General features: G+C 42.6%; 1 protein-coding gene across 1 annotated transcript; it reads left to right on the top strand.

Annotated features, from left to right (window-relative positions):
• Window positions 1–11272: 11272 nt before the first annotated feature.
• On the top strand, window positions 11273–27115 carry LOC139392801 (4-galactosyl-N-acetylglucosaminide 3-alpha-L-fucosyltransferase 9-like). The gene is made up of 2 exons (XM_071141058.1): window positions 11273–11350; window positions 25447–27115. The coding sequence occupies exon 2, from the start codon at window positions 25456–25458 to the stop codon at window positions 26602–26604; it is 1149 nt and encodes a 382-aa protein (XP_070997159.1). The 5' UTR covers window positions 11273–11350; window positions 25447–25455; the 3' UTR covers window positions 26605–27115.

Here is a 27115-nt window from a genome sequence, read left to right as displayed (position 1 = left end):
ATTCTGCCCCTGAACCCACTGTTCCTAGGCCGTCATTGAAAATAAGAATTTGTTCTTAACTGACTTGACTTAAATAAAGGATAAATAAATACAATACACGGCAGAGAAAATAGGGGGGAACGTGCAATATGACTTGTTACCAAACATTTTCAAATGTTACCCACATTAACATCATGTAATGTACAAGTGCTGTCCGTGAACATTATACTGTTTTAACTTTTTGAGAGAATTGAAATTGATGTGAGAATGCAATGAATTTTAAATATTGTTAAAGATTTGTGGATATTTGTATTAATGTTGACCACCTCACAGCAGCCACACCATTTCCACCTGCTTGATCAGTTCAGAATATGCACTCATTTACTCCACTGCCCATATCGGAGATTTGACCCGCAGAAAAACTACAATGGCCCAAACAGAGCAAACCCTTTGCATACATTTGTTTTTGCATTGTTTACCTACCAGCACAAAACAAAGGAAACCATACAACCTTACTGCACAGACAGAAAGATAAATGAGTTGTGTCCTTACTGTGCCTTTGAGTATGCTTTGAAAGGGGGAGGGGGAAAGTACAGGTGTGAGGAATTTCCCACACAATGAAAAGAGTTGTAAGACCTTAAAGATATGTCATGTACTGAATGGAATGTTGTCCCACTCCTTCAATGGCTTTGCGAAGTTGCTGGATATTGGCGAGAACTGGAACACGTCAATTCAGAGCATCCCAAACATGCTCAATTGGTGACATGTCTGGTGAGTATGCAGGTCATAAAAGAACTGAGACATTTTCAGTTTCCAGGAATTGTGTACAGATCATTGCGACATGGGGCCTTGCATTGTCATGCTGAAACATGAGGTGATAAAGGTGGATGAATGGCACGACAATGGGTCTCAGGACCTCGTCCCGGTATCTCTGTTCAAATTGCCATTGATAAAATTCAACTGTGTTTGTTGTCTGTAGCTTATGCCTGCCCACAACATAACCTCACCGCCACCGTGGGGCACTCTGTTCACAATGTTGACATCAGCAAACTTTTTGGGATCTTTTATTACCTGATGAAGACCTAAGGGTCGAAACGTGGTAAATAAATATCACCTGGGAGCATGTTGAAGGAATTGTATTCCTCTGTTTTAATTCCCAATTACAATTAAACACTCTGTCAATTCATAAGAATTTGTAAGACCCTTATTTTATAGGAATGGACAGAGACCGGTCTTAAAACTCAAGTAACAGCCTTTATTCAAGAGAGTACTGAGTACATACACATTTTACCACAGGTTATAAACTGAAAATGACGTCAGCGTTTTGTAACGGTTTTGACTTGAGGTTATTTTTTTTATAGGGGTGCCAGGTAGGTTGTGCCTACCAGAGAAAACATTGGTCTCTCCTTTTAGTTTGGGAGGGAATGAGTCCCATCTGGTCCGTCAAGTCTACACCATACAAAGGACTTATGTAAACGTCAGAAGGGAAATCAACTTTTCATAAACCCTTAAAACATTGAAAGAACTTCAAAAACAACTATTCTTTTGCGTGGGTTGTATTAGCAACATCAATGGATTACACACACATAATAATATAACACAATGAGTTCTGGTTCCTCCAGAAATGTCCTGTACCTCGGGCCTAAAAAGAGTCCCGCCCGGTAAAGGAGTTCAGTGAACTCAAGTGACTTTTGTCACGCAATGTTGGTCCGTTCATTCCGTGTAGCGTAAACCCAGTATTAAATCATACAATCAATATAACCATTTTACCACAGAACTTTAAAGCGTATCTGCTCTTACTAATTCCTCAACTACATCTAACTACATAAATCATCACCGTATACATCATATCAAAACAAATGAAATACCGTATACAAAAAAGGTGGTAGTCAGTCGGTCAGTCAGACAATCCAATCCGCCAACAGATCTCCAGCGGAGAAAGGCCACGAAGAATAGAGAGGAGTAGTCCACGGACGCAAAGAGTGGATCCGATCCTGGGTAAACTCTCAGGCTACAAAACACACGTTTAACAGCAACAAAACAACCGGAATAGAGAAGCTTCGGGAACACATCCTCAGTCACGTCTCCATCACAAAAACGCCACTTTTGCGCAGCTGATGCTGGCTATTTAATTGGGAATTAAAGGGCAAGCACCCTATTGGAAGGAGAAGCACTGAGACGGCTCAAAATAATTCACACACCCCCTCCCCTGGAAAAAGCCGACCATTGCCCTGGAAGGCACATCTTGGTCGGGGTAACCGAGAAAGGTCTCCTCATCACTTTCCTCTACAAAAATTCTCATGACTTTTTGGAGCTCACGCTCCTCAGCTGAGGGGTCACAGGCCTTAAGGTGTGAGACTTCTGGGTCTGGGAATCCGAGAAAAGTCTCCTCACTTTCCTCTTCAAAGATATCCAAGATCTTGCGGCGCTCAATCGCCTCCAATTCCTCAGCCGAGGGGTAACAGGCCTTAAGGCGTGAGACATGGACAACGCGCATATCTTCACCTGTGTCCTCTTTCACCACTCGGTAGTTCAAAGGGCCCATCTGCTCCACAATCCTATATGGTCCTTGCCATTTAGGAGCGAGCTTGGCAGAGAAGAATTGTTCAGCTTTCGAGTAAGGATGAGAGCGAAGCCACACCCGATCACGAAGCTGAAACTGCATGTCTCGTCTGTTCTTATCATAATTTCTCTTCTGCTTGAGTCGAGCCTGGGTCATGTTCTTTGAGACAAGAGCTCTCAAGTCATGGAGATGGACTACCTGGTCATAGCAAGCAGCGTCTGGAGTAATCTGCTGGGGCTGTAGCACCATATCCAAGGGTCCTCGGAGGGGACGACTTAGGTTCAGCTCTGCAGGTGTGACTCCAGTGGACTCTTGCACAGCAGAATTCAGGGCAAATCGAAACTCGTGAAGGTGCTTGTCCCAGTGTTTGTGCTGGGTCCCTACATAGGAAGCAATCATTGTCTTCAAGGTTCGATTTACTCTCTCAGTGACATGAGATTGGTCTGTGGGTGATAGGCCGTGGTCAACTTCTGTCTCAGGTTCCATCTTTGGCAGGTCTCCTCAAAGAGATCAGAGACAAATTGGGAACCTCGATCAGACAGGATGTAATCAGGCACTCCCCAGCGAGTCAGGATCTCTTTCGTAAGGATGTTAGAGACGGTCCTTGCTGTGGCCTGACGCAGGGAAAAGAGTTCCACCCACTTTGAATAATAATCAACAAACACAAGCATGTACACATTCTGATTGGAGCTTCTAGGAAATGGACCCATCAAATCCACTCCTAGCATTTCCCAAGGTCGGGTAACCACCGTTTGCTGCAACTTGCCAGCAGGCTTTCTACCTTCTGGTTTGTACATTTGACAAACCTGACAGTTTCGGATGTGTGACTTCACATCCATGCTCAGATGTGGCCAGTACAGTAACGCTTGCAACCGCTTGTAGGTTTTGAACCTGCCCAAATGACCAGCTAATGGGTCTTCATGGAAATGTTGAAGCAGTTGTAGGCGTAGAGTTTCAGGTATGTACAATTGGTAGAGGGTTCTGTGTGGTAGTTGTACAACACGGTAGACTTTGTCTTCCAGGATGGTCAGCTTTGTAGTAGGATTGACCATCTTTTCTCCATCTTCCAGGATAGTCTGGTACAAAGCCTGTACTTCTGGATCATCCTGTTGGGCTTTCCATATGGTCTCATCAGAGATGGGAAAGTCTGTTTTGGGCGAGTCTCGACTGCTTGACAGGACAGTAGCACATGTAAAATGAGGGCCACCGTTATCACAAGCAGGAGCCCTGGATAAGGCATCTGGAACAGTGTTGTATTTTCCTTTCCTGTATTCTACTGCAAAGGTGAACTCTTGCAACCGTAGAGCCCATCTTATGAGTCTGGTGCTTGGTTTGTTGGTCTTGAACACCCACACAAGGGAGGAATGGTCAGTGACCACAGTGAAGTGTCTTCCCTCCAGGTAGTACCTCCACTTTTCCAAAGCCCAGACAACTGCAAGGCACTCTTGCTCGGTTGTGGAGTAGTTCCGTTCTGCTCCATTCAATGTCCGACTGGCGAACGCTAGCACTTCTTCAGTGCCAAGTCCAGTCTGTTGGACTAGGACAGCACCAAGTCCAACATCACTTGCATCAGTGTAAACAACAAAAGGGGAATCAAAGTTGGGATGACCTAAAATGGGAGGTGTGACGAGGTGTCGTTTCAGGGTTTCAAAGGAGGTCTGGCACTCTGTCGTCCATAGGAATTTCACTCCTTTTCGCTTCAACGCGTTGAGGGGTTCTGCCACCTGGGAGAAGTTCGACACAAACCGATGGTACCATCCAGCCATCCCAAGGAACCGTTGAAGGGCCTTGAGTGTGGTTGGCACAGGAAAATCCTGTACCGCCTTGGTCTTTTCAGGATCCACATGAATGCCGTCGAAAGACACAATATGGCCAAGGAACTTCAGGGAAGTTTGGCAGAAGTTGCTCTTCTTCATATTCACGGTCAGACCAGCTTCTCTTAGCTTGTCCAACACTGCTTGAAGATCTTGAAAGTGTTGTTCTCTGTTCTGGGAGTAGATAATTATATCGTCCAGGTAGACGAAACAGATCTTCCCTTTGAGCTCACCTAACGCAATCTCCATCAGTCTTTGGAAAGTGGCAGGTGCATTCTTTAATCCAAAAGGCATCACCTTAAAGGAAAACAAGCCCTCAGCACAGACAAAAGCAGTCTTGTCCTTGCTTTCCTGGTCCATCTCAACTTGCCAATAACCACTATTGAGGTCAAGGGTAGTGAACACAACAGCGCCCGACAATGACTCCAGGATCTCGTGGATGGTAGGAAAAGGATAGGCATCAGTCTGGGAAACATTGTTGGTCTTCCTATAGTCCACACAAAATCTAAGACCACCAGTCTTTTTTGGGATGAGGACAACAGGAGCAGCCCAAGGAGAGGAGGAACGTTCTATTATATCTTGTGTTAACATATCATTAATGAGTCCCTTTTGGATGATTAGCTTCGCTGGGGACAAACGATATGGCTTTTGCTTGATCGGCATTTCCTGTGTAAGGAATATTTTGTGCTTCAGGAGCCCGGTGCGTCCTAGCCTTGAAGTACATACATCAGCATTATTCTGCAGCTGTTCCAACAGCCTTAACTCCTCTGGATGTTCCAGCTGAGCTCTTCTTACAGCCTGTAAAAGGAGATCGTCAGAAGGATTATCAAGGGTTAGTGGTAACGGAGCAACGGCAGAGAAGACTGCCACATTTGAACCCCAATCATGTAACTTCGTAGCTTCTGATTGGAAGAAATGCTTCTTGCTCGGATTGTATGGAAACCAGTAGCAATTGTGTGCGATATCAATCTGGACACCACTGAAGTACATGAAATCAATTCCCAACACGACAGGAAAAGCAAGGTTCTTGGTTTGTAGGATAACCGAAGGAATCATATAGGAGCGGTTACACAGGCGGAACTCTACCTCACTCCATCCAAGTGGTCGTCTAACCTCACCATCAGCCAGATAGAGTGGACCTTCTGTCCACGGCTTCAAGTTGTATTGCGGACCTTTAACCTCCTTCCACAGTTTCTCATTGAGCAGTGTGTAGGATGACCCGGTGTCCAGGATGGCTCTTCCTGTCCATGGGCCTATGGACAGGGGTAACACCAGTTGGTGCTGTATGAACTGAAAGGAAGGGGATGTCGATGGGGGGGCGTAGGCAGTGACTCTTGGGGTTTCAGCTCTGGTTAAAGCACCCAGAGAAGGATGGTCATTCCTGCGAAGAGAGTTAGGTGTGTTGGCCTGTTGTGATTTGTGGTTTCTGGAAGGGTTTTCGTGATACGGTCTTGGACATGTAGCTGAAGAATGTCCCTTTTGGCTACATCTCCAACAGAACATGAGAGGGGTCATGGCTTGAGACTCTGGCTGTTGTTGATGGTCTGTCTTGGGTAACGGTTTGGGTGTCTGTTTCTTTCTTTGGTCATATTGCTGTTGGCATTCTCTGTCCTTCTCAAACTGCTGTCCCAAGCGAACCAGTCCATCGACAGTGGTGACTCGTTCTCGGAGTTGACTGGCTAGTAGTGGGTTGATGTTCTTCAAAATCAATTTAATGACCTCTTCCTCCTCAATGCCAGGTTTCCACCTTCTGCACAGGGAGTGGTAACCGTATGCAAAGTCACGGATACTCTCTTTCTCTCTTTGTACTCGATTCCTGACTCTGTCTGCCAACTCATCTGTGTAGTCCTCAGACAGAAATGCAGAGGAAAACTTGGCCTCAAAGTCAGCCCAGGAGGTAGTGGTGAGACGTGCCACATCCCACCAGTCTCGAGCTGTCCCATGCAACACATTCCTCAATGTGGCAAGGAGTTCTTCGTCAGCCAGGGGATTGAGGGCAAGAAAGTCACGACATCTTTCTAGGTACATTAGCGGATCAGGACTGTCATCTTTTTTCCCAAAGGTGGGAAATTGCAATTTAATGGGCATCGCCCCCACATGACGTCTACTCAAATCACCATGAACAAACGAGCTAGGAGGGATTGAGGAAGTAGAGGGGAAGGGAGTTATCGGACAATGAAAATGAACACCAGGATGCATGGTGGATTGCATCCTGCAAGGGGTGGCTGTAGCATGGCCTTGTCTTGGCTCTTCAGAGGTGCCAGCTTGGCCCTCAGTGGTCTGAACAGAAGTGGACACTAGAGAAACTCTGTGTAAGGAGTTGTGTTTAATGGAGGCCATGTCCACAGACACGTCATCCAACATTTTAACACAATTAGAGAGCTCTGTTTGCAAGTGGTCTACAGTGTTAACCATGGGAGAAAAAACTGAATTAACGTCCTTGAGGACCTCAGTGTGATGATGTTGCAGGCGCCATTGGAGAGTGGCAGTGAGTTGGTTTCGTTGGTAGTCAAACTGCCTGTCCATGGCACCAGTAATTTCCCGTCTTCCACTCTCACTGAGCTCTGTCAGTGTGTGGGTTAGAGTGCTCAGTGAGTTTCTGAATTCCATGGCACTCTGTTGTTGCTCTTCCCTCAGACATTTAAATTTATCGTGGATAAGAGTTTGGAGATGTTGTTGAGTCCGACGAATATCAAGGATGTCACCTTGAAGTTGTAAGACTCCCACCTCTGGAGATAAACCAGACAATGGAAGAAGGTTGGGTGTCAGAGGGAGGGCTAGCTCAGTACTTCCACACAGATCCATGTCAATAAGTGAGTAACTGGTTAGACCTCCTGTGGCCTGTGGTTCAGACCGAGCATTCAGATTCCCAGGGCTCTGGCCCAAATCAACTCCATTATCTCCATTCACATTATGATTTGTATTGTCAGCTTGATGGTCAGAATGGCCCTGTATATTCCCATTGACAGGTATGACATGGATGAGCACATTATCTTGGGGTGAATCCATTGTTTTAATTCCACACAAAAGATTTGCTTTGGTTAGTTCTCAATGTTGAGCTGTCCCATCTGGGGTGCCATTTTTTATGTAACGGTTTTGACTTGAGGTTATTTTTTTTATAGGGGTGCCAGGTAGGTTGTGCCTACCAGAGAAAACATTGGTCTCTCCTTTTAGTTTGGGAGGGAATGAGTCCCATCTGGTCCGTCAAGTCTACACCATACAAAGGACTTATGTAAACGTCAGAAGGGAAATCAACTTTTCATAAACCCTTAAAACATTGAAAGAACTTCAAAAACAACTATTCTTTTGCGTGGGTTGTATTAGCAACATCAATGGATTACACACACATAATAATATAACACAATGAGTTCTGGTTCCTCCAGAAATGTCCTGTACCTCGGGCCTAAAAAGAGTCCCGCCCGGTAAAGGAGTTCAGTGAACTCAAGTGACTTTTGTCACGCAATGTTGGTCCGTTCATTCCGTGTAGCGTAAACCCAGTATTAAATCATACAATCAATATAACCATTTTACCACAGAACTTTAAAGCGTATCTGCTCTTACTAATTCCTCAACTACATCTAACTACATAAATCATCACCGTATACATCATATCAAAACAAATGAAATACCGTATACAAAAAAGGTGGTAGTCAGTCGGTCAGTCAGGCAATCCAATCCGCCAACAGATCTCCAGCGGAGAAAGGCCACGAAGAATAGAGAGGAGTAGTCCACGGACGCAAAGAGTGGATCCGATCCTGGGTAAACTCTCAGGCTACAAAACACACGTTTAACAGCAACAAAACAACCGGAATAGAGAAGCTTCGGGAACACATCCTCAGTCACGTCTCCATCACAAAAACGCCACTTTTGCGCAGCTGATGCTGGCTATTTAATTGGGAATTAAAGGGCAAGCACCCTATTGGAAGGAGAAGCACTGAGACGGCTCAAAATAATTCAGGGCCGTCACAGTTTTCTAAATGTTCCGTCTCTTCTTGACACTGGTAGAAAGGCTCTATAGCTCTCAAGCCTTCCCTCCTCGCCTAGAGCCAAGGTCAGTCAGTGTAGATAAGCATTCTAGACAGTCTGGAGATATTGTTCATTCATTTGTACCAAGGAACAGACCGTCATTGTTCTAAACTCTTGACCACATTCACTACATTATATTCAATATTGGGATCAAGAGAGAAAATTCATACATGTACAGTAGCATAATAGTTTTCTGATTAGTACATCCTGATTGAAATGTATACATAAGTCATTATAGATAAAACAAATCCCTTAACAGAGCATGAGCAGCAGTGTGCAGCGTTTTCAATTCTGTTTTACATCTTTTATTTCAGCTCATGAAACATGGAACCAACACTTTACATGTTGCATTCATATTTATGTATACAGTGCCTTCGGAAAGTATTCAGAACCCTTGACTTTTTCGACACATTCCGCTTGGAGGTTGCCAAAAGGCTCCTAATGATTCTCAGAACATGAGAAACAACATTCTCTGGTCTGAAGAAACCAAGATTGAACTCTTTGGCCTAAATGCCAAGCTTTGCGTCAAGAGGAAACCTGGCACCATCCCTACGGTGAAGCATGGTGGTGGCAGCATCATGCTTTGGGGATCCTTTTCAGCAGCAGGGACTGGGAGACTAGTCAGGATGAGGCAAAGGCAATGAAAACCAGGACCTCAGACTGGGGCGAAGGTTCACCTTCCAACAGGACAACAACCCTAAGCACACAGCCAAGACAACACAGGAATGTCCTTGAGTGGCCCAGCCAGAGCCCGGTCTTGAATACAATCGAACATCTCTGGAGAAACCTAGAAACAGCTGTGTAGCAACGCTCTCTATCCAATCTGAAACAGCATGAGAGGATCTGCCGAGAGGAATGGGAAAAACTCCCCAAATACAGGTGTGCCAAGCTTGAAGCATCATACCCAAGAATACTCAAGGCTGTAATCGCTGCCAAAGGTGCTTCAACAAAGTAAGTAAGTAAAGGGTCTGAATACTTATGTAAATATGATTTTTCAGTAAAACAATATTTGCAGGATTGTCTAAAACCTGTTTTTGCTTTATCATTATGGGGTAGTGTGTGTAGATTGATGAGGATAGAAAAACGCATTTTAGAAAAAGTCTGTAACGTAATCTTTTGGGGAAAAGGTCAAGGGGTCTGAATACTTTCCGAATGCACTGTAGATCATTGTCACGGTCAGACTACAGCTATAGGCTAAAGAAAATCTCAATCTGGCTATGAGCCTCGCCCCCATGATCTTTTAGATTGTGTGAGAATAAATTGCAACACATCAGACCACAGACAGATACTGAACGCAGACAGATACATTCTGACAGGAAGCAGGGCTACAACCACAATACAATGAAAACAGGCATCCTATAGGCTTGGCATGTGTTGTATAAAAGGCTGGCAGATTGATTCAATAATTATTCTTTGATATTGTATTTTTTTATTTTGAAAAGCTTTAGTTGAAAAGTAAAGTGTGTACCTGTTTATTCATTTGAAATGCAATTGAATACAGGTCCACAAGTCATTTTGCTTTCAGTGATGAGACATGATTCACTTGACCACATCTACGTAGTTCCTGTAGCAGCATTGCTAGACTAGTCTAGCCCACAAACTTACGTGGTTCCTACTAGAATAAACCAGAAGCAGAATTTTACCAAAAAGTGGGAGAGACATTTTGTGACCTACTGCTTTATCAAACAACCGTCCAACATGCACTCCCTCAACACTCACTCATTGTCATTGTCACTTGAAGAACTCAAGGTAGAGAAAATTATTCATTTCATTATGGTGATAGACAAATTATAGTCTATATTGGTTTCAAATATAGTAAATGACAGAATAGGTGATGTTGTTATGTTCAGTTTCAGTGTGGTTTTTTTAACATACTTGGAGGAACTAGTTTAGAGAATAAAAGACTAACCCACTGGGCAAATATATCAATTTGACATCTATTCATTGAAATGACGTGGAAACAATGTTGATTTAACCAGTGTGCTCAGTGGGAATGCTCTTTTGTTACACAATCTCAAATTATATATTTTTTAAATCCAAAGTTATTTAAAATAGTTCATTCTTATCATGTATTGCTTTGTATTTTTGATCTTCTAAAATCAGGTTCTCTCAGTGGGCATAACCATGGATGAGTCAGACAAATTGAAACAGGTTCTTTTCTTCTTCTTGTTATATCAGGTTAAGATCTCATCAAACCAGTTTTAACCATAGGGGTATGACCATGGCGTTGATGGTGTGTCTAGCTTTAGGCAGGTTCACAATCCAATGTCAAATTAGCATAGGTTGTTTTTCAAATGGAAAGTGAACTAGAAAGTTACTTCGATATGTCCATACAATTGGCATAGAAATGATGTACAACTCAAAATGATAAACTTGGAATACAACAGGGGTAATAACTTACAGTACAACAAATAACAGCAGAGTAAGACACACTACATGAAAGATACTGTTCCGGACCAAAGAAGTTCAAGTTGTAATGATGCTGGCACAAAACTGTCGAGGGCTCTATTTGTCAGGTAAAATCACCTGTTGATGGTGTTGATGCAAACACTACGTACTGTAGGCTACTCATTGCCGAGGGGGTGTGGACCAACCATTTAACTGCTCCCTCTTGTATTATATACATAGTCTCTGACAGCTTTCAACGATAACAAAAAATGATTAGAAATCATTAGAGAGAATAAACTATGCTCCAAGTTCACTTTTTTGAATGTGGAGTTAGGTCTAAATAACTATGATAAAAGTAGACTCATACTTTGATAAACTTCCTGCCTGCATCAGACAACCAGGTGAAGAGGAAACGTAAATATCAGCCACACCTTTTTACCTAACCTGCCGTCTCCGAGAGTAGCTCGGCACAAGGCGTTTGGCTGCGTCACTCAGTCACTCACTGATCTCTACACCTGGATGGTATACGTAGACAGTGTGATACAATACTTCATCTTCTCCTGGCATTGTGGATACCAAGGTAAGTTTGACAACTTGGCTCGGAGGAGGAACTATTCATTATAATAAAAGTAGTGACAATGTTTTGACTGGTTTTGTATAACTGTTACTCTAAATAAGAGCATTGTGAGTAATCATAAAAATCATACCGAATCTTGTACTTCACATTGATAAACTATTTCTAATGTTAATTTGTTATTTTATTTGAGTAATTGTTGATTAAAGACAACTTTGCCATATTATGATATAGTTTAATAAGTGACCAGGGATCTTTTTGTGATAAGGCTAAGGAATAGGCATGAGTCCTAGTTAATGATTGGTAGAATTTTTGACTTTGATATGAGTTCTAACATGGTTGTATGGTTTGGTCTTGTCCAAGGCGTTGTTGGTCATTGTTTGAGACATATTGCTGAACGTGCACTTGGCGTATTCACAGGGTAGCACAAGTGTACTTTGTTCAAAAAGAGGGGTGATGTTATAAAATATTTGTTTTAAAAAAAACTGGAAAATACACTTCTAGAACACTCCAGCAAGAGCCGCGCGTTAGGGAGGGGGTAGTGTCACGTCTACTCCTGCTCCTCTTCTCTGGCGCTCGTTGTCGCCAGTTTACACATTATTACGCACACCTGTCACCATCGTTACACACACCTGCGCCTCAAATCAAATTTTATTTGTCACATACACATGGTTAGCAGATGTAAATGCGAGTGTAGCAAAATGCTTGTGCTTCTAGTTCCGACCATGCAGTAATATCTAACAAGTAATCTAACAATTTCACAACAACCTTATACACACAAGGAGACGGTCGTGGACTTCAGGAAACAGCAGAGGGAGCAGCCCCTTATCCACATCGACGGGACAGTAGTGGAGAAGGTGGAAAGTTTTAAGTTCCTCGGCGTACACATCACGGACAAACTGAAATGGTCCACCCACACAGACAGCGTGGTGAAGAAGGCGCAAGAAGCGCCTCTTCAACCTCAGGAGGATGAAGAAATTTGGCTCGTCACCAAAAACACTCACACTTTTATAGATGCACAATCGAGTGCATTCTGTTGGGCTGTATCACCGCCTGGTACGGCAACTGCTCCACCCACAACCGTAAGGCTCTCCAGAGGGTAGTGAGGTCTGCACAACACATCACCGGGGGCAAACTACCCACCCTCCAGGACACCTACAGCACCCGATGTCACAGGAAGGCCAAAAAGATCATCAAGGACAACAACCACCCGAGCCACTGCCTGTTCACCCCGCTATCATCCAGAAGGCGAGGTCAGTACAGGTGCATCAAAGCAGCTTCTATCTCAAGGCCATCAGACTGTTAAACAGCCATCACTAACATTGAGTAACTGCTGCCAACATACTGACTCATTTCTAGCCACATTAATAATTCAAATTGGATGTAATAAATGTATAGCTAGCCACTTTAAACAATGCCACTTTATATAATGTTTACATGCCATACATTTCTCATCTCATACAGTGGGGAGAACAAGTATTTGATACACTGCCGATTTTGCAGGTTTTCCAACTTACAAAGCATGTAGAGGTCTGTAATTTTTATCATAGGTACACTTCAACTGTGTGATCTAAAACAAAAATCCAGAAAATCACATTGTATGATTTTTAAGTAATTAATTTGTATTTTATTGCATGACATAAGTATTTGATCACCTACCAACCAGTAAGAATTCCGGCTCTCACAGACCTATTCGTTTTTCTTTAAGAATCCCTCCTGTTCTCCACTGTTCTCTCCTGTATTAACTGCACCTGTTTGAACTCGTTACCTGTATAAAAGACACCTGTCCACACACTCAATCAAACAGACTCCAACCTCTCCACAATGGCCAAGACTAGAGAGCTGTGTAAGGACATCAGGTAGTGCGTGATACAATTGTAGACCTGCACAAGGCTGGGATGGGCTACAGGAAAATAGACAAGCAGCTTGGTGAGAAGGCAACAACTGTTGGCGCAATTATTAGAAAATGGAAGAAGTTCAAGATGACGGTCAATCACCCTCAGTCTTGGGCTCCATGCAAGATCTCACCTCGTGGGGCGTCAATGATCATGAGGAAGGTGAGGGATCAGCCCAGAACTACATGGCAGGACCTGGTCAATGACCTGAAGAGAGCTGGGACCACAGTCTCAAAGAAAACCATTAGTAACACACTACGCCGTCATGGATTAAAATCCTGCAGCGCACGTAAGGTCCCCCTGCTCAAGCCAGCGCATGTCCAGGCCCGTCTGAAGTTTGCAAATGACCATCTGGATGATCCAGAGGAGGAATGGGAGAAGGTCATGTTGTCTGATGAGACAAAAACAGAGCTTTTTGGTCTAAACTCCACTCGCCGTGTTTGGAGGAAGCCGAAGGATGAGTACAATCCCAAGATCACCATCCCAACCGTGAAGCATGGAGGTGGAAACATCATTCTTTGGGGATGCTTTTCTGCAAAGGGGACAGGAAGACTGCACCGTATTGAGGGGAGGATGGATGGGGCCATGTATCGCGAGATCTTGGCCAACAACCTCCTTCCCTCAGTAAGAGCATTGAAGATGGGTCGTGGCTGGGTATTCCAGCATGACAACGACCCGAAACACACAGCCAGGGCAACTAAGGAGTGGCTCCGTGAGAAGCATCTCAAAGTCCTGGAGTGGCCTAGCAAGTCTCCAGACCTGAACCCAATAGAAAATCTTTGGAAGGAGCTGAAAGTCCGTATTGCCCAGCGACAGCCCCGAAACCTGAAGGATCTGGAGAAGGTCTGTATGGAGGAGTGGGCCAAAATCCCTGCTGCAGTGTGTGCAAACCTGGTCAAGAACTACAGGAAACGTATGATCTCTGTAATTGCAAACTGTACCAAATATTAAGTTCTGCTTTTCTGATGTATCAAATACTTATGTCATGCAATAAAATGAAAATGAATTACTTAAAAATCATACAATGTGATTTTCTGGATTTTTGTTTTAGATTCCGTCTCTCATAGTTGAAGTGTACCTATGCTAAAAATTACAGACCTCTACATTCTTTGTAAGTAGGAAACACTGCCGATTTTGCAGGTTATCAAATACTTGTTCTCCCCACTGTATGAGATGAGTAATGTATGGCATGTAAACATTATATAAAGTGCCATTGTTTAAAGTGGCTAGTGATATATTTATTACATCCAATTTTTTATTATTAAAGTGGCTAGAGATAAATGTATGTTGGCAGCAGTCACTCAATGTTAGTGATTGCTGTTTAACAGTCTGATGGCCTGGAGATAGAAGCTGTTTTTCAGTCTCTTGGTCCCCGCTTTGATGCACCTGTACTGACCTCGCCTTCTGGATGATAGCGGGGTGAACAGGCAGTGGCTCGGGTAGTTGTTGTCCTTGATGATCTTTTTGGCCTTCCTGTGACATCGGGTGCTGTAGGTGTCCTGGAGGGTGGGTAGTTTTCCCCCGGTGATGCGTTGTGCAGACCTCACTACCCTCTGGAGAGCCTTACGGTTGTGGGCGGAGCAGTTGCCGTACCAGGCGGTGATACAGCCCGACAGAATGTGCTCGATTGTGCATCTATAAAAAGTTTTAGTGTTTTTGGTGACAAGCCAAATTTCTTCATCCTCCTGAGGTTGAAGAGGCGCTTCTGGAAGTCCAGGACCCAGTTGCACAGGGCGTGGTCGAGACCCAGGCTGTTGTCGATGAACAGCTTTCTTAAATAGGTATTCCTCTTGTCCAGATGGGTTAGGGCAGTATGCAGTGTGATTGCGTCGTCTGTGGACCTATTGTGGTAAGCAAATTGGAGTGGGTCTTGGGTGTCAGGTAGGGTGGAGGTGATATGGTCCTTGATTAGTCTTTCAAAGCATGATGGGGGCTTCCGGTGACAACTTAGGAAATGGCTGCCTAGTTTTTCGTACTGCACATCAGGTGGGGAATTCCCCCCCTAAATTCAAGTATTTACTCTGAGCATTATAATAACTTATGCAAAATGGAAAAGGGGAAAATAGGAAAAGGTCGCGGAGCTACAACAACAGCCCATAACAAGACAGCACAAGATATAATCGTCAATGAACCCAAAATGACTAATGCTAGCGCAAATAAGATAGCAGCAGCAAAATAACCCTCATTTCGTTAGGTAATGGAGGAATTGCGCGAGGCACCCACAGGCTTACGAGAGGAACTTCGAGAAGATGTAAGAAAATAACTAAATGAGTTCAAGAAGGACATTAACCAGAAACTGGAAGAAAATTAATTAGAACTTCACAGCATATCTACAAGAATGGGGGACACAGAACAGCGCATTGGGGAAATGGACACATGGAACTTCACAGTCAAGGAAATACTTGAACAGTCACTGAACAGCCAACACGCACTACAGGCAAACGTGACAGAACTCGAAGGTTTCTCACGTCGAAACAACATTAGACTTTATAAACGTAGTAGAGGGCGCAGAAAAAGACTCTATGCCCAACTTCGTGGAGGGTCTATTCAAGGACATACTTGAAGACGACAGTGACCTGGGAATCGACTCGAGCAGGCTCTCCCATGGATCATTGTCGACGGGAAGATGGAAGACACTGAATCAGATTTAATAGAATGAATAGTTACCGCAAGCTGTTAAGACTTTGGGTTGTTACAGTTGACATTGCAATAGGTAAAATGTATCCCCTATTTTCCCCCAATGCTGAACAAGGGTGAGTAGCTAAAAGCATGTGTTCTTTATGAACACACTAAGTAGCGTCACGTTAATAACATATATATTAGCGAAGGATTAATGACACATTGACAACGGGGCGGCAGAAGGGCATATCAAGGGGAGGATTCATGATATGCACGCATGACCGATGTAGTTTTCACTTGTAATTAACCAATGTGTATAATCGATGAAATAGGTGCCCTTATTATTTTCGGTTCCACCAGGTCTTGTCTGTGACTACGTCACGCATTTTCATATCTGAGCGAGGGGCCCATCCTGCGGACAGGCTCATCCCCTCAAACCCCAGAGGCAAGAGACAGTCCTCTGGCATGGGAGTCCAAATACCAAAGTATTTTACCACTTTGGTTTACTTTATTATCGTTCTTGATTTTTCGTTCATTTTTAGGTTCATGATAAGCAGGCAGATATGGTGCCCAGGGTTTTTTATTTATATCGATGCATCATGGGGAATTTAAGGTCATAATAAGTCTCAATGTAAACGGACTGGGGAGTGACATCAAGAGAAGTAAGGTAATAGCAAAGATGAAACGGGAGAGAGGTGACATACTATTCTGGCAGGAAACTCACTTATCCACACCTGAACACGAGAAACTCAAGAAAATGGGATTTAGGAACACTTTTTTTTCTTCTTACAAAATGTGTAGAAGGGGAGTTGCAATCTTGCTCCCAAATTCAGTTCATTTTGAGTTTATGTCAGAAATAAAAGACAAGGAGGGTAGATTTATACTTGTTAAATGTAAACTGGATAACAAGGAAGTTAAATTATTTAATGTATACGCACCCCCAGGGAGTAACATGGTCTTCTACGGGAAGGTGTTTGATTTAGTTGCCACAGAAACCACTGGCACTCTTATCTGTGGAGGGGACTTCAACACAATTCTAAACTCAAAATTGGACCACACAAATCAAAATAGGAAAATTAGTCTAGTTGCTAAAAAGATCAATAGGATACTGCAGGATCTAGGACTGCTCGATGTATGGCGTGACACCCACAAGACCGATAAGGAATATACTTTTTACTCAGCCCGCCACACTGAATACTCCAGGTTAGACTACTTTTTCATGTACAGTGCAGATAGCCACAGGCTTAAGGATTGTAGGACCGGGCAGAGCGACTTTTCAGATCATAATTGAGTTGACCTTACTCTACACCTTGATAGCAAACCAATAAATACTATATGGAGACTTAATACAAGCATGCTGAATGATCCAGCATTCAATGAATCAATAAAGACTGAATTGAACATCTATCTGGAGAATAATGATAACGGGGAAGTATCTCCTGCTACATTGTGGGATGCAGCTAAGGCGGTTATTAGAGGAAAGATCATAGCCACATCAGCTCTCAAGAAAAAGATTAAAGCACAGAAACTGCTGAAATTACAGGAAACACTAAGAAACTTAGAACGATCTCATAGTCAATACAAAGTCCCTCTTATATTACAAGAGATTCAAAAGGTAAAACAGGAAATTGACCAGATTTATAGAGAACAAGTAGAGAAAAAGCTTAGGTTCCTGAAACAACGATATTATGAAGCAGGCTCAAAGGCAACCAAATTACCTGCATGGACACTCAGGAAACAACAAGCACAGAATACCATTTTCAAAATAAAAGACCCCAAAACAAAGAAGATCACATGCAAGTTAGATGAAATACAGAATGCATTTGAATCATATTACACAAATCTGTACAAGCAACCAGAGAAGGCAGGTGCACAGACAATAGAGCACTTTTTGAACTCACTTGATCTCCCCTCAATTGGGGACAGAGCAAAATGATAGACTAACTTTAGAAATATTCACAGAATAAATTAATAAAGCAATATCTCAACAAAAAGTAAACAAGTCTCCAGGCCCTGATGGCTTCCCTTCAGAATGGTTCAAGACCTTCAGAGAACAATTAACACCTCTACTTAAGGCCCTGATGGCTTCCCTTCAGAATGGTTCAAGACCTTCAGAGAACAACTAACACCTCTACTTAAGGCCCTGATGGCTTCCCTTCAGAATGGTTCAAGACCTTCAGAGAACAATTAGCACCTCTACTTAAGGCCCTGATGGCTTCCCTTCAGAATGGTTCAAGACCTTCAGAGAACAACTAACACCTCTACTTAAGGCCCTGATGGCTTCCCTTCAGAATGGTTCAAGACCTTCAGAGAACAACTAACACCTCTACTTAAGGCCCTGATGGCTTCCCTTCAGAATGGTTCAAGACCTTCAGAGAACAACTAACACCTCTACTTAAGGCCCTGATGGCTTCCCTTCAGAATGGTTCAAGACCTTCAGAGAACAACTAACACCTCTACTTAAGGCCTGTTTTAACTGGACTCTGAGGGAGGGGGGTCTCCCCCCCCCACCGTCATGGAGAGAGGCCATCATATCAGTAATCCCAAAAGAGGGTAAAGATAAGAAAGAATGCAGTTCATATAGACCTATCGCAATTCTTAACACAGATTAAGAACTAAATGCATCAATGATAGCCAAAAGAATGGAGAACATAATCCCAGAATTGACTGACGGAGATCAAACTGGTTTCATAGCAAATAGGCAGACACAGGACAATATAAGGAGAACACTACATGTCATGGACCACATTACTCAGAATAAGACCAGTGCAATATTAATCAGTCTAGATGCAGAAAAATAATTTGATTCAGTGGGATGGGATTACCTATTCCAAGTTATGGAAAGATTTGGTTTCAACAAAGAAGTGATACAGTGCATCCAAACACTGTATTCATGTCCGACCGCTAGAATAAAGATAAATGGACATTTGACACAAACAATAAAATTAGAGCGAGGGGCAAGACAAGGCTGTAATCTTTCACCCACGCTCTTCTCCTTGTACCTCGAACCATTAGCACAGGCAATAAGACAGGACCCAACTTTAGAGGGAATAACAATAAGAGGCAGTGAACATAAGATATGCATGTATGCTGATGACGTTCTGTTATTCCTTAAAGACCCAGGCTCAAGTGGACCTAGACTGATTGGATGTTTTACAAACATTTGGAACATATTCAGGCTGTGTGCTTAACATACACAAGACCTACTATATAATTATACCCCACAGGAAGAGCTGAAGAGTGGGTATAACTTCCACTGGACCTCTTCAGCTATTAAATATCTTGGAGTATATCTACCAAAAGATACACCCAAACTTTATTGCATGAATTACGATCACATCAACAAGAAAATATATAATGACCTAGACAGGTGGAATTCACTTCCCTTAGATCTTCGTAGTAGAATTGATACAATCAAAATGAACATCCTGCCAAGGTTGCTGAATTTGTTCCAATCACTGCCCATAGAAATCCCACCTAAACAGTTTAGGGAATGGGATAAATGGATATCAAGGTTTACATGGAACAGTAAGAGACCAAGAATTAGATATACAACATTACAATTACCAAAAAACTGTGGGGGTGTGGCCTTACCAAACCTAAAATATTATTATGTGTCAGCCCAATTGAGACCTCTGGTGTGTTGGTGCAATCCAGAATACAAATCCAAATGGAAAGACATCGAGACTACTTTGACAGAGATACCCATACAGACAGTTTTGGGAAATAAAGACATGGTAAAAGAAACACACAATAGACAAAATCAGTGGATTCATTTCTCTCTGAAGACATGGTTTAGGGTAGTTAAGCAAAATGAATTAGACAGAGAGATCAAACTGCTGAGTTGGCCCGCATACGACCCCAGCTTCATCCCTGCAACTCAGGACAGCAGATTTACACAGTGGACGCAGAAAGGCATCACATCATTCAGTACAATTATAAGGGATGGGGACCTAGATAACTTCCAGGACCTAAGTCAAAAACATGGCTTGGATAAACAAGATTTTTACAGATACCTACAAGTCCGACACTATTTCTTAAGGGAGATGAAGGTGACTGACCCTCGAGCACCTCCAAAATTAATCCAAGTATTCACCAACGCATACAACTTGGGGAGTTACAAAAAACGATTTCAAATCTCTTCTTGGGTATTCAATCCTCAAAGAAACATTCTACAAACTACATTAAAAAGAAATGGGAGGAGGAACTTAACATTGAAATAACTGATGAAACATGGTTGAACATATTAGAGACTCAACAAAGCTCCACCAACTCACGGTCATGGAGAGAATTCTGTTGGAAGAATGTTATATGTTTCTTCATAACACCTAAACTGAAATCAAAACAGACTGGCTCCCTACACCCTTGTTGGAGAGAATGCGGTCTATTGAGGGTGGACCACTCTCATATCTGTTGGACTTGCCCCGCAATCGAAACTTACTGGGGAGAAATAAGATCTAACATTGGAAAAATAATAGGATTTGACATAGAACAAACATTCCTTTCTTTGTACTTGGGTGAAATACCTGATAACTTACACAATAGAGAAAAGTACCTCTTGAAAGTCCTACTGACAGCCAGTAAAAAGGCTATCACTAGGAAATGGCTACAAAAATACCCTCCCACAGTGACACAATGGATAGACATTGTAAAGAAATACACCACATGTATGACCTTTGCTTTAAGAACTCAACAGAAGAGAGGTCAAGAATACTGGGAAAAATGGGTTTCGTACTTGGAAAAGGTCTAATTCAAAGATGTCAATGTAACTAATATGATGATAAAGGTATGACGTGCACTGTAACTGCCAGATCTTTTTTTGTTGTTCTTTTAGTTTACTTTATTTGTACCTTCGTGTTCCTACAATAAAAACAAAGTTTAAAAATAAAAAAAAAGCACTTAATGATGGCGGAAGTAAGTGCTACTAAGTAAGTGTTGATAGTCATTTAGCTCAGTTACCTTCGCTTTCTTGGGAACAGGAACAATGGTGGCCTTCTTGAAGCATGTGGGAACAGCAGACTGGGATAGAGATTGATTTAATATGTCCGTAAACACATGCTCTGAGGACGCGGCTAGGGATGCCGTCTGGGCCGACAGCCTTGCAAGGGTTAACACGTTTAAATGTTTTACTCACGTTGGCTGCAGTGAAGGAGAAGCCTGCAGGTTTTGGTAGGGGGCCATTTTTGGTAGCGGGCGGTGGCACTGTATTGTCCTCAAAGCGAGCATGGACGTTGTTTAGTTTGTCGGTGAGCAAGACATCGTGGTCCGCGAGGGGGCTGGTTTTCTTTTTGAAGTCCGTGATTGACTGTAGACCCTGCCACATACCTCTCGTGTCTGAGCCGTTGAATTGCCTCTATACTGACGCTTAGCTTGTTTGATTGCCTTGGGGAGGGAATAACTACACTGTTTGTATTCGGTCATGTTGCCTTGCCCTGATTGAAAGCAGTGGTTCGCGCTTTCAGTTTTGCACGAATGCTGCCATCAAGCCACAGTTTCTGGTTGGGGAAGATTTAATTAGTTTCTGTGGGTACAGATCACCGATGCACTTGCTAATATACTCACTCACCGAATGAGCGTATTCATCAATGTTATTGTGCGACGCTATGCGGAACATATCCCAGTCCACGTGATCGACGCAATCTTGAAGCGTGGAATCCGATTGGTCGAACCAGCATTGAACAGACCTGAGCACGGGCGTTTCCTGTTTTAGTTTCTGTCTATAGGTTGGGAGCAACAAAATGGACTAGTGATCAGATTTCCCAAAAGGAGGGCGGGGGAGGGCTTTGTATGCGTCGCATAAGTTAGAACAACAATGATCCAGGCTTTTGACAGCCCAGGTCGCGCATTCGATATGCTGATAAAATTTAAGGAGCCTTGTTTTTAGATTAGCCTTGTTAAAATACCCAGCTACAATAAATGCAGCCTCAGGATATGTGGTTTCCAGTTTACATAGAGTCCAATGAAGTTCTTTCAGGGCCGTCGATGTGTCTGCTTGGGGGGGATATACACAACTATGATTATAATCGAAGAGATTTCTCTTGGTAGATAATGCGGTCGGCATTTGATTGTAAGGAATTCTAGGTCAGGTGAATTCTAGGTCAGGTGAACAAAAGGACTTGAGTTCCTGTATGTTGTTATGATCACACCACATATCATGAATCATAAGGCATGAGACTCGCCTGGACTCCATCACCTTCCTGATTACCTCCCCTATATCGGTCACTCCTTTTGGTGCTTTCCTCAGGCGTTATTGACTCTGTTTTATGTTTGTACGCTTTTCAGGTTTCTTGTTTTGTACTATGGTCTATTTATTATTACCTTTGCACTCCCTGTACTTGGCTCTCGACACCACAACTTCAATGGAGTTCGCTTGTGGTAAATTCAATTGATTGGACATGATTTGGAAAGGTAAACATCTGTCTATATAAAGGTCCCACAGTTGGCAGTGCATGTCAGAGCAAAAACCAAGCCATGAGGTTGAAGCAATTGTCCGTTGAGCTCCGAGACAGGATTGTGTCGAGGCACAGATCTGGGGAAGGGAACCAAAACATTTCTGCAGCATTGAAGGTCCCCAAGAACACAGTGGCCTCCATCATTCTTAAATTGAAAATGTTTGGAAGCACCAAGACTTTTCCTGGAGCTGGTCACCCGGCCAAACTGAACAATCGGGGGAGAAGGGCCTTTTCCAGGGAGGTGACCATGAACCTGATTGTCACTCTGACAGAGCTTTAGAGTTCTTCTGTGGAGATGGGAGAACCTTCCAGAAGGACAACCATCTCTGCAGCACTCCACCAATCAAGCCTTTTTGGTTGAGTGGCCAGATGGAAGCCAATCCTCAGTAAAATGCATATGACCGTCCGCTTGGAAAGTCTCTCGACCATGAGAAACACGATTCTATGGTCTGATGAAAACAAGATTGAACTATTTGGCCTGAATGCCAAGTGTCACATCTGGAGGAAACCTGGCACCATCTCTACAGTGAAGCATGGTGGCAGCATCATGCTGTGGAGATGTTTTTTCAGCAGCAGGGACTGGGAGACTAGTCAGGATCAAGGGAAAGATGAACAGAGCAAAATACAGAGAGATCCTGGATGAAAACCTGCTTCAGAGCGTTCAGGAGGACAACGAACCAAAGCACACAGCCAAGACAATGCAGGAGAGGCTTCGGGACAAGTCTCTGAATGTCCTTGAATGGCCCAGCCAGAGCCCGGACTTGAACCCGATCGAACATCTCTGGAGAGACCTGAAAATACGTTCCCCATCCAACCTGACAGAACTTGAAAGGATCTTCAGAGAAGAATGGGAGAAACTCCCCAGATACAGGTGTGCCAAGCTTGTAGCGTCATACCCAAGAAGACTCAATGCTATAATCGCTGCCAAAGGTGCTTCAAAAAAGTACTGATTAAAGGGTACTTATGTAAATGTGATATTTCAGTTGTTTTTTTAACAAATTATCAACAATTTATAAAAAGCTGTTTTTGCTTTGTCATTATGGTACATTGCGTGTAGATTGATAAAAAAAAGATTGAATTTTAGAATAAGGCTGTAATGTAACAAAATTTGGAAAAAGTCAAGGGGTCTGAATACTTTCCGAAGGCACCGTATATAGAAACTGTTTAGTTCCAAGAATAAGGGGTTAAATACATGTAAAAGAAAAATTGGATCTTTATTATATCTCTCAGATACTTTAAAACACTTCCTTTTGGATTTTTTTTGGGACTCTCTCTTCCACTTAGTGAATCTGTTATTGTTTGTTTGGGCTAATAGCAGTAAGGCCAAATAAAATTGAAAATATGTATACTTCAAGAGGTCTTCCAAATGAAATTCTAAACCAAATAGCTAAATGATCCTTGGTATGACCTTCTTAAAACAATTCCATATAACTTAGTAGATTAGAGTCAGGTGTGTGTCAGCTAGTGTTGGGGAAAAAGTGTGCCACCAATCATCAGGCCCCTGAGGACTGCAGTTGTCCATCCCTGGTGTACACTGTTTGCTGTACATACTGTATACATCGTCATACAGGATAATCACGGTCCTCATGAATGCTGAATTTATCAACAGCACTGAATGACACCTTATGTTAGCCTTAGTTTCACTAGTGATGCATTTTACATTATTTGTTCCCTGGTGTATTGTCATAGAAGATAGTTAATGTGCTTGCTGAAATTAATTAATGTTACCAGCTCTAGCGCTTAACACTAGAAAAGCCTGACCTCCTTTGACCCCCTTCGGCCATCCTTTGAAAGTCAACATTAAAACAGTCTAAAGAATACATTTAATATATCCTATCATTTAATTGTGTTTGTGAAGGTCTTAGGCAACATTAGAATATTAAAGAAAATGTACATGAAAGGACACAATAGCGTTTGCATTTGTTTATGTAACTGCAGGCCATACGTGCAGATGAAAAAAACAACACAATTCAAGTGTTAAAATAAACACTGTCACAAAGATAATTCATTTGTTAAAGACAGGTCTTAATGAGCATCATGAATTTAAGAAAATGCATTTCAAAAGAACAGAATGGCATATTTTCTATTTAAATATATTACTGTTCTTTGAGTGTTGAGTTCACGTGGGGAGTGCATGGATGGGATCACTGTAATTCAGAGTTGTTGGGTTAAATGCAGAACACATTTCGGTTGAGTCATTCCGTTGTAGGTATCCCACTTTCCCATGAATTGTGCCAAAAAGTTATATCTTCAAATATATGGTAGCTCCAAGGGGTCATTTTAAGAGTTGTATGGCAAGGATAAGTGATTTGGAATTACATCAGCTGCTCTTTCTGACACAATATAGACATCAAAACATCTTACCTGCTTGTGATTTGTAGGAGAATTTTAAAAAGTAACTTTTTTGGCACATCGTTTACCTGCCTCTGTGTCAATTCCAAGCTGCAGCTGTTCATTAGATTATTCATATACAATTTAACAATTGATAATATTCTCAACCATCAGACTATTGTCAATTGAATCTTGTCTTTAGGCTAACTCTAGTTTTAAATGTGGGAAATTAGTTTTGATATACATAGTTTAGTGTGAGGACAGACGCTGGGAGACGAGAAGCAAGTACAGGGAGTGAAGATTTAATGGATAAATGGACAAGAAAAAAGCCCAAGAACAGGCTCTGGACAAGGAACAAAACAACAATGCACACAGGGAAGAAACTAAGGAAGTGACCGATATAGGGGAGGCAATCAATAAGGTAATAGAGTCCAGGTGAGTCCCATGAAGCGCTGATGCGCGTAACAGGTTTGCGTAATGATGGGCTGCCTGGCGCCCTTGAGCGTCAGAGAGGGGGAGCGGGGGCAGGCGTGACAGTTTAGACTGAAAGGGAATGACCTGCAGTGATTGAGGGGCGGGGGGGAATGACGTCCTCTTAAAACTGCTTATAACAAATGATTTTTGTCACATTAAGATTCTAATATAAATTCTATATAATACATTCAATCAATTTTTCTATCTAACTACTTTTTCAGCTATAACCAGTCACTGCCATTATTATAGAGTATTTCACGTCCAGAAATACTTTTCTAGTTGTTGTTGATATTCTAGAGTGGTTTTGATTGGTCTCTTTTGTCTTTCAAAGGGTCAAGGTATGTCCACTCCGGCTTCCAAGGGGGTTCTACGGCCTGTTCTGATTGGCTGTTTTTTTATGGCGGGCTTCGTGGGAATATTCTTAATTTACTACAAACCCCAGATCAAGTTCCTTTCATGCCCTACTGACCAGGCATCCCACGAGGGGAAGGCTGGTTGTTCTCCTTGCCCTCAAGTAAGTATGGCAGGGAACCACACAGGGCAAAAAACACACCATGCACAGAAAGCCATTCAGGCCGATGATGACGGAGACACAGACACTATCATTTTGATCTGGATGTGGCCATTTGGTCAGGCCTTTGACATAGACTCTTGTGTCTACTTTAACATCAAAGGCTGTCACCTAACAGTGGATAAAAACCTTTACAGCAAGGCGCACGGTGTCATATTCCACCATAGAGACATCCATGGAGACCTGAAGAACATGCCCCAAGAGCAACGTCCATGGTTCCAGAAATGGGTGTGGTGGAATGCAGAATCACCGGCTAACACAAACAGGATCCCTGGTGTTGACCACTTGTTCAATTTGACTGCCAGTTATCGACTGGATTCTGATATCAAGGTTCCTTATGGGTCGCTTGTTGAGGTAACCAGTGAGGATAAAATCTTTGAGCTGCCCAAGAAGGACAAATTAGTCTGCTGGGTAGTGAGCAACTGGAACCCAAACTACAAGAGGGTACAGGTGTTCAACGAGCTCAGTAGGCATGTCAAAATAGAGGCCTATGGGAGACATTTTAGTAGATACCTTGAAAACCAAGACTACTCAAAGACGCTGTCCAGCTGTAAATTCTACCTGGCATTTGAAAACTCCCTCTACAAAGACTATGCTACAGAGAAGCTGTTCAACGCTATGAAGTTGGGAGCAGTGCCCATTGTTCTAGGTCCATCCAGGGACAACTACGAGCAATTTATCCCAAGGGACTCTTTCATCCATGTGGATGACTTCTCCTCTACAGAGGAGCTGGCAAAGAAGCTTCTCTTTCTCGACCAGAAAAATGAAGAATACATGAGGTACTTCACTTGGCGAAATAACTTTAAAGTTCAACAATGGTGGTTTGGACTTGAGCACGCCTGTCGCTCATGTGATTACATTCAAAGAAATAAAGGATACAAAACTTTTCATCATCTAAATAAATGGTTTTGGGGCTAAGTGACCCATTTGTAGTGGTCAACATTGTGGCTGTGTGAAGAGTATTGTATGCTGGACAACCAGGTGTGGAATAGTTTAGGGTCGTTCCACCAATTTGGTACCTTTTGAGAAGTGTAACGGTAAAAAACTGAGCAGGTTTTTTTTCTTCACCACAAAACACTAGAACATTTCCAAGAAGAGTAGAACTAGTTCACCTGCTTTTACACTATGATTCGACTATTAAATGTTCAAAGCTTCTTTTAAGAAAAATATTTAATCCGGAATAGTTTTTCCCCATATTAAAACCAAAGTTCAGTTCACGTAACAAGGTAGAGCTTAAAATGAGGGATAAATGAATCACTAATCACAAATGTAACTCTTCATATTCAACGCAACAAAATAACTAAGGCTTTAAAATGATGGGGAAAACTTGGAGAAATGTTGGGGTTAAGCGGGTTCAAATCTTCCTAGAAATCAGAGAGTGCATGGAGGGACATGTCAAAATGAGAGAGTGCATGGAGGGACATGTCAA

The sequence above is a fragment of the Oncorhynchus clarkii genome, chromosome 33, assembly GCF_045791955.1.
Source record: "Oncorhynchus clarkii lewisi isolate Uvic-CL-2024 chromosome 33, UVic_Ocla_1.0, whole genome shotgun sequence".
Classification (NCBI taxonomy): Eukaryota; Metazoa; Chordata; class Actinopteri; order Salmoniformes; family Salmonidae; genus Oncorhynchus; species Oncorhynchus clarkii.
Note: the sequence above shows the minus strand (reverse complement) of the source record. Positions and strands in the feature narration are given on the sequence as shown.

Bases quoted from the DNA above. Each gene is read 5' to 3' on its own strand.
- LOC139392801 (XM_071141058.1), top strand. From the start codon at position 25,456: ATGTCCACTCCGGCTTCCAAGGGGGTTCTACGGCCTGTTCTGATTGGC.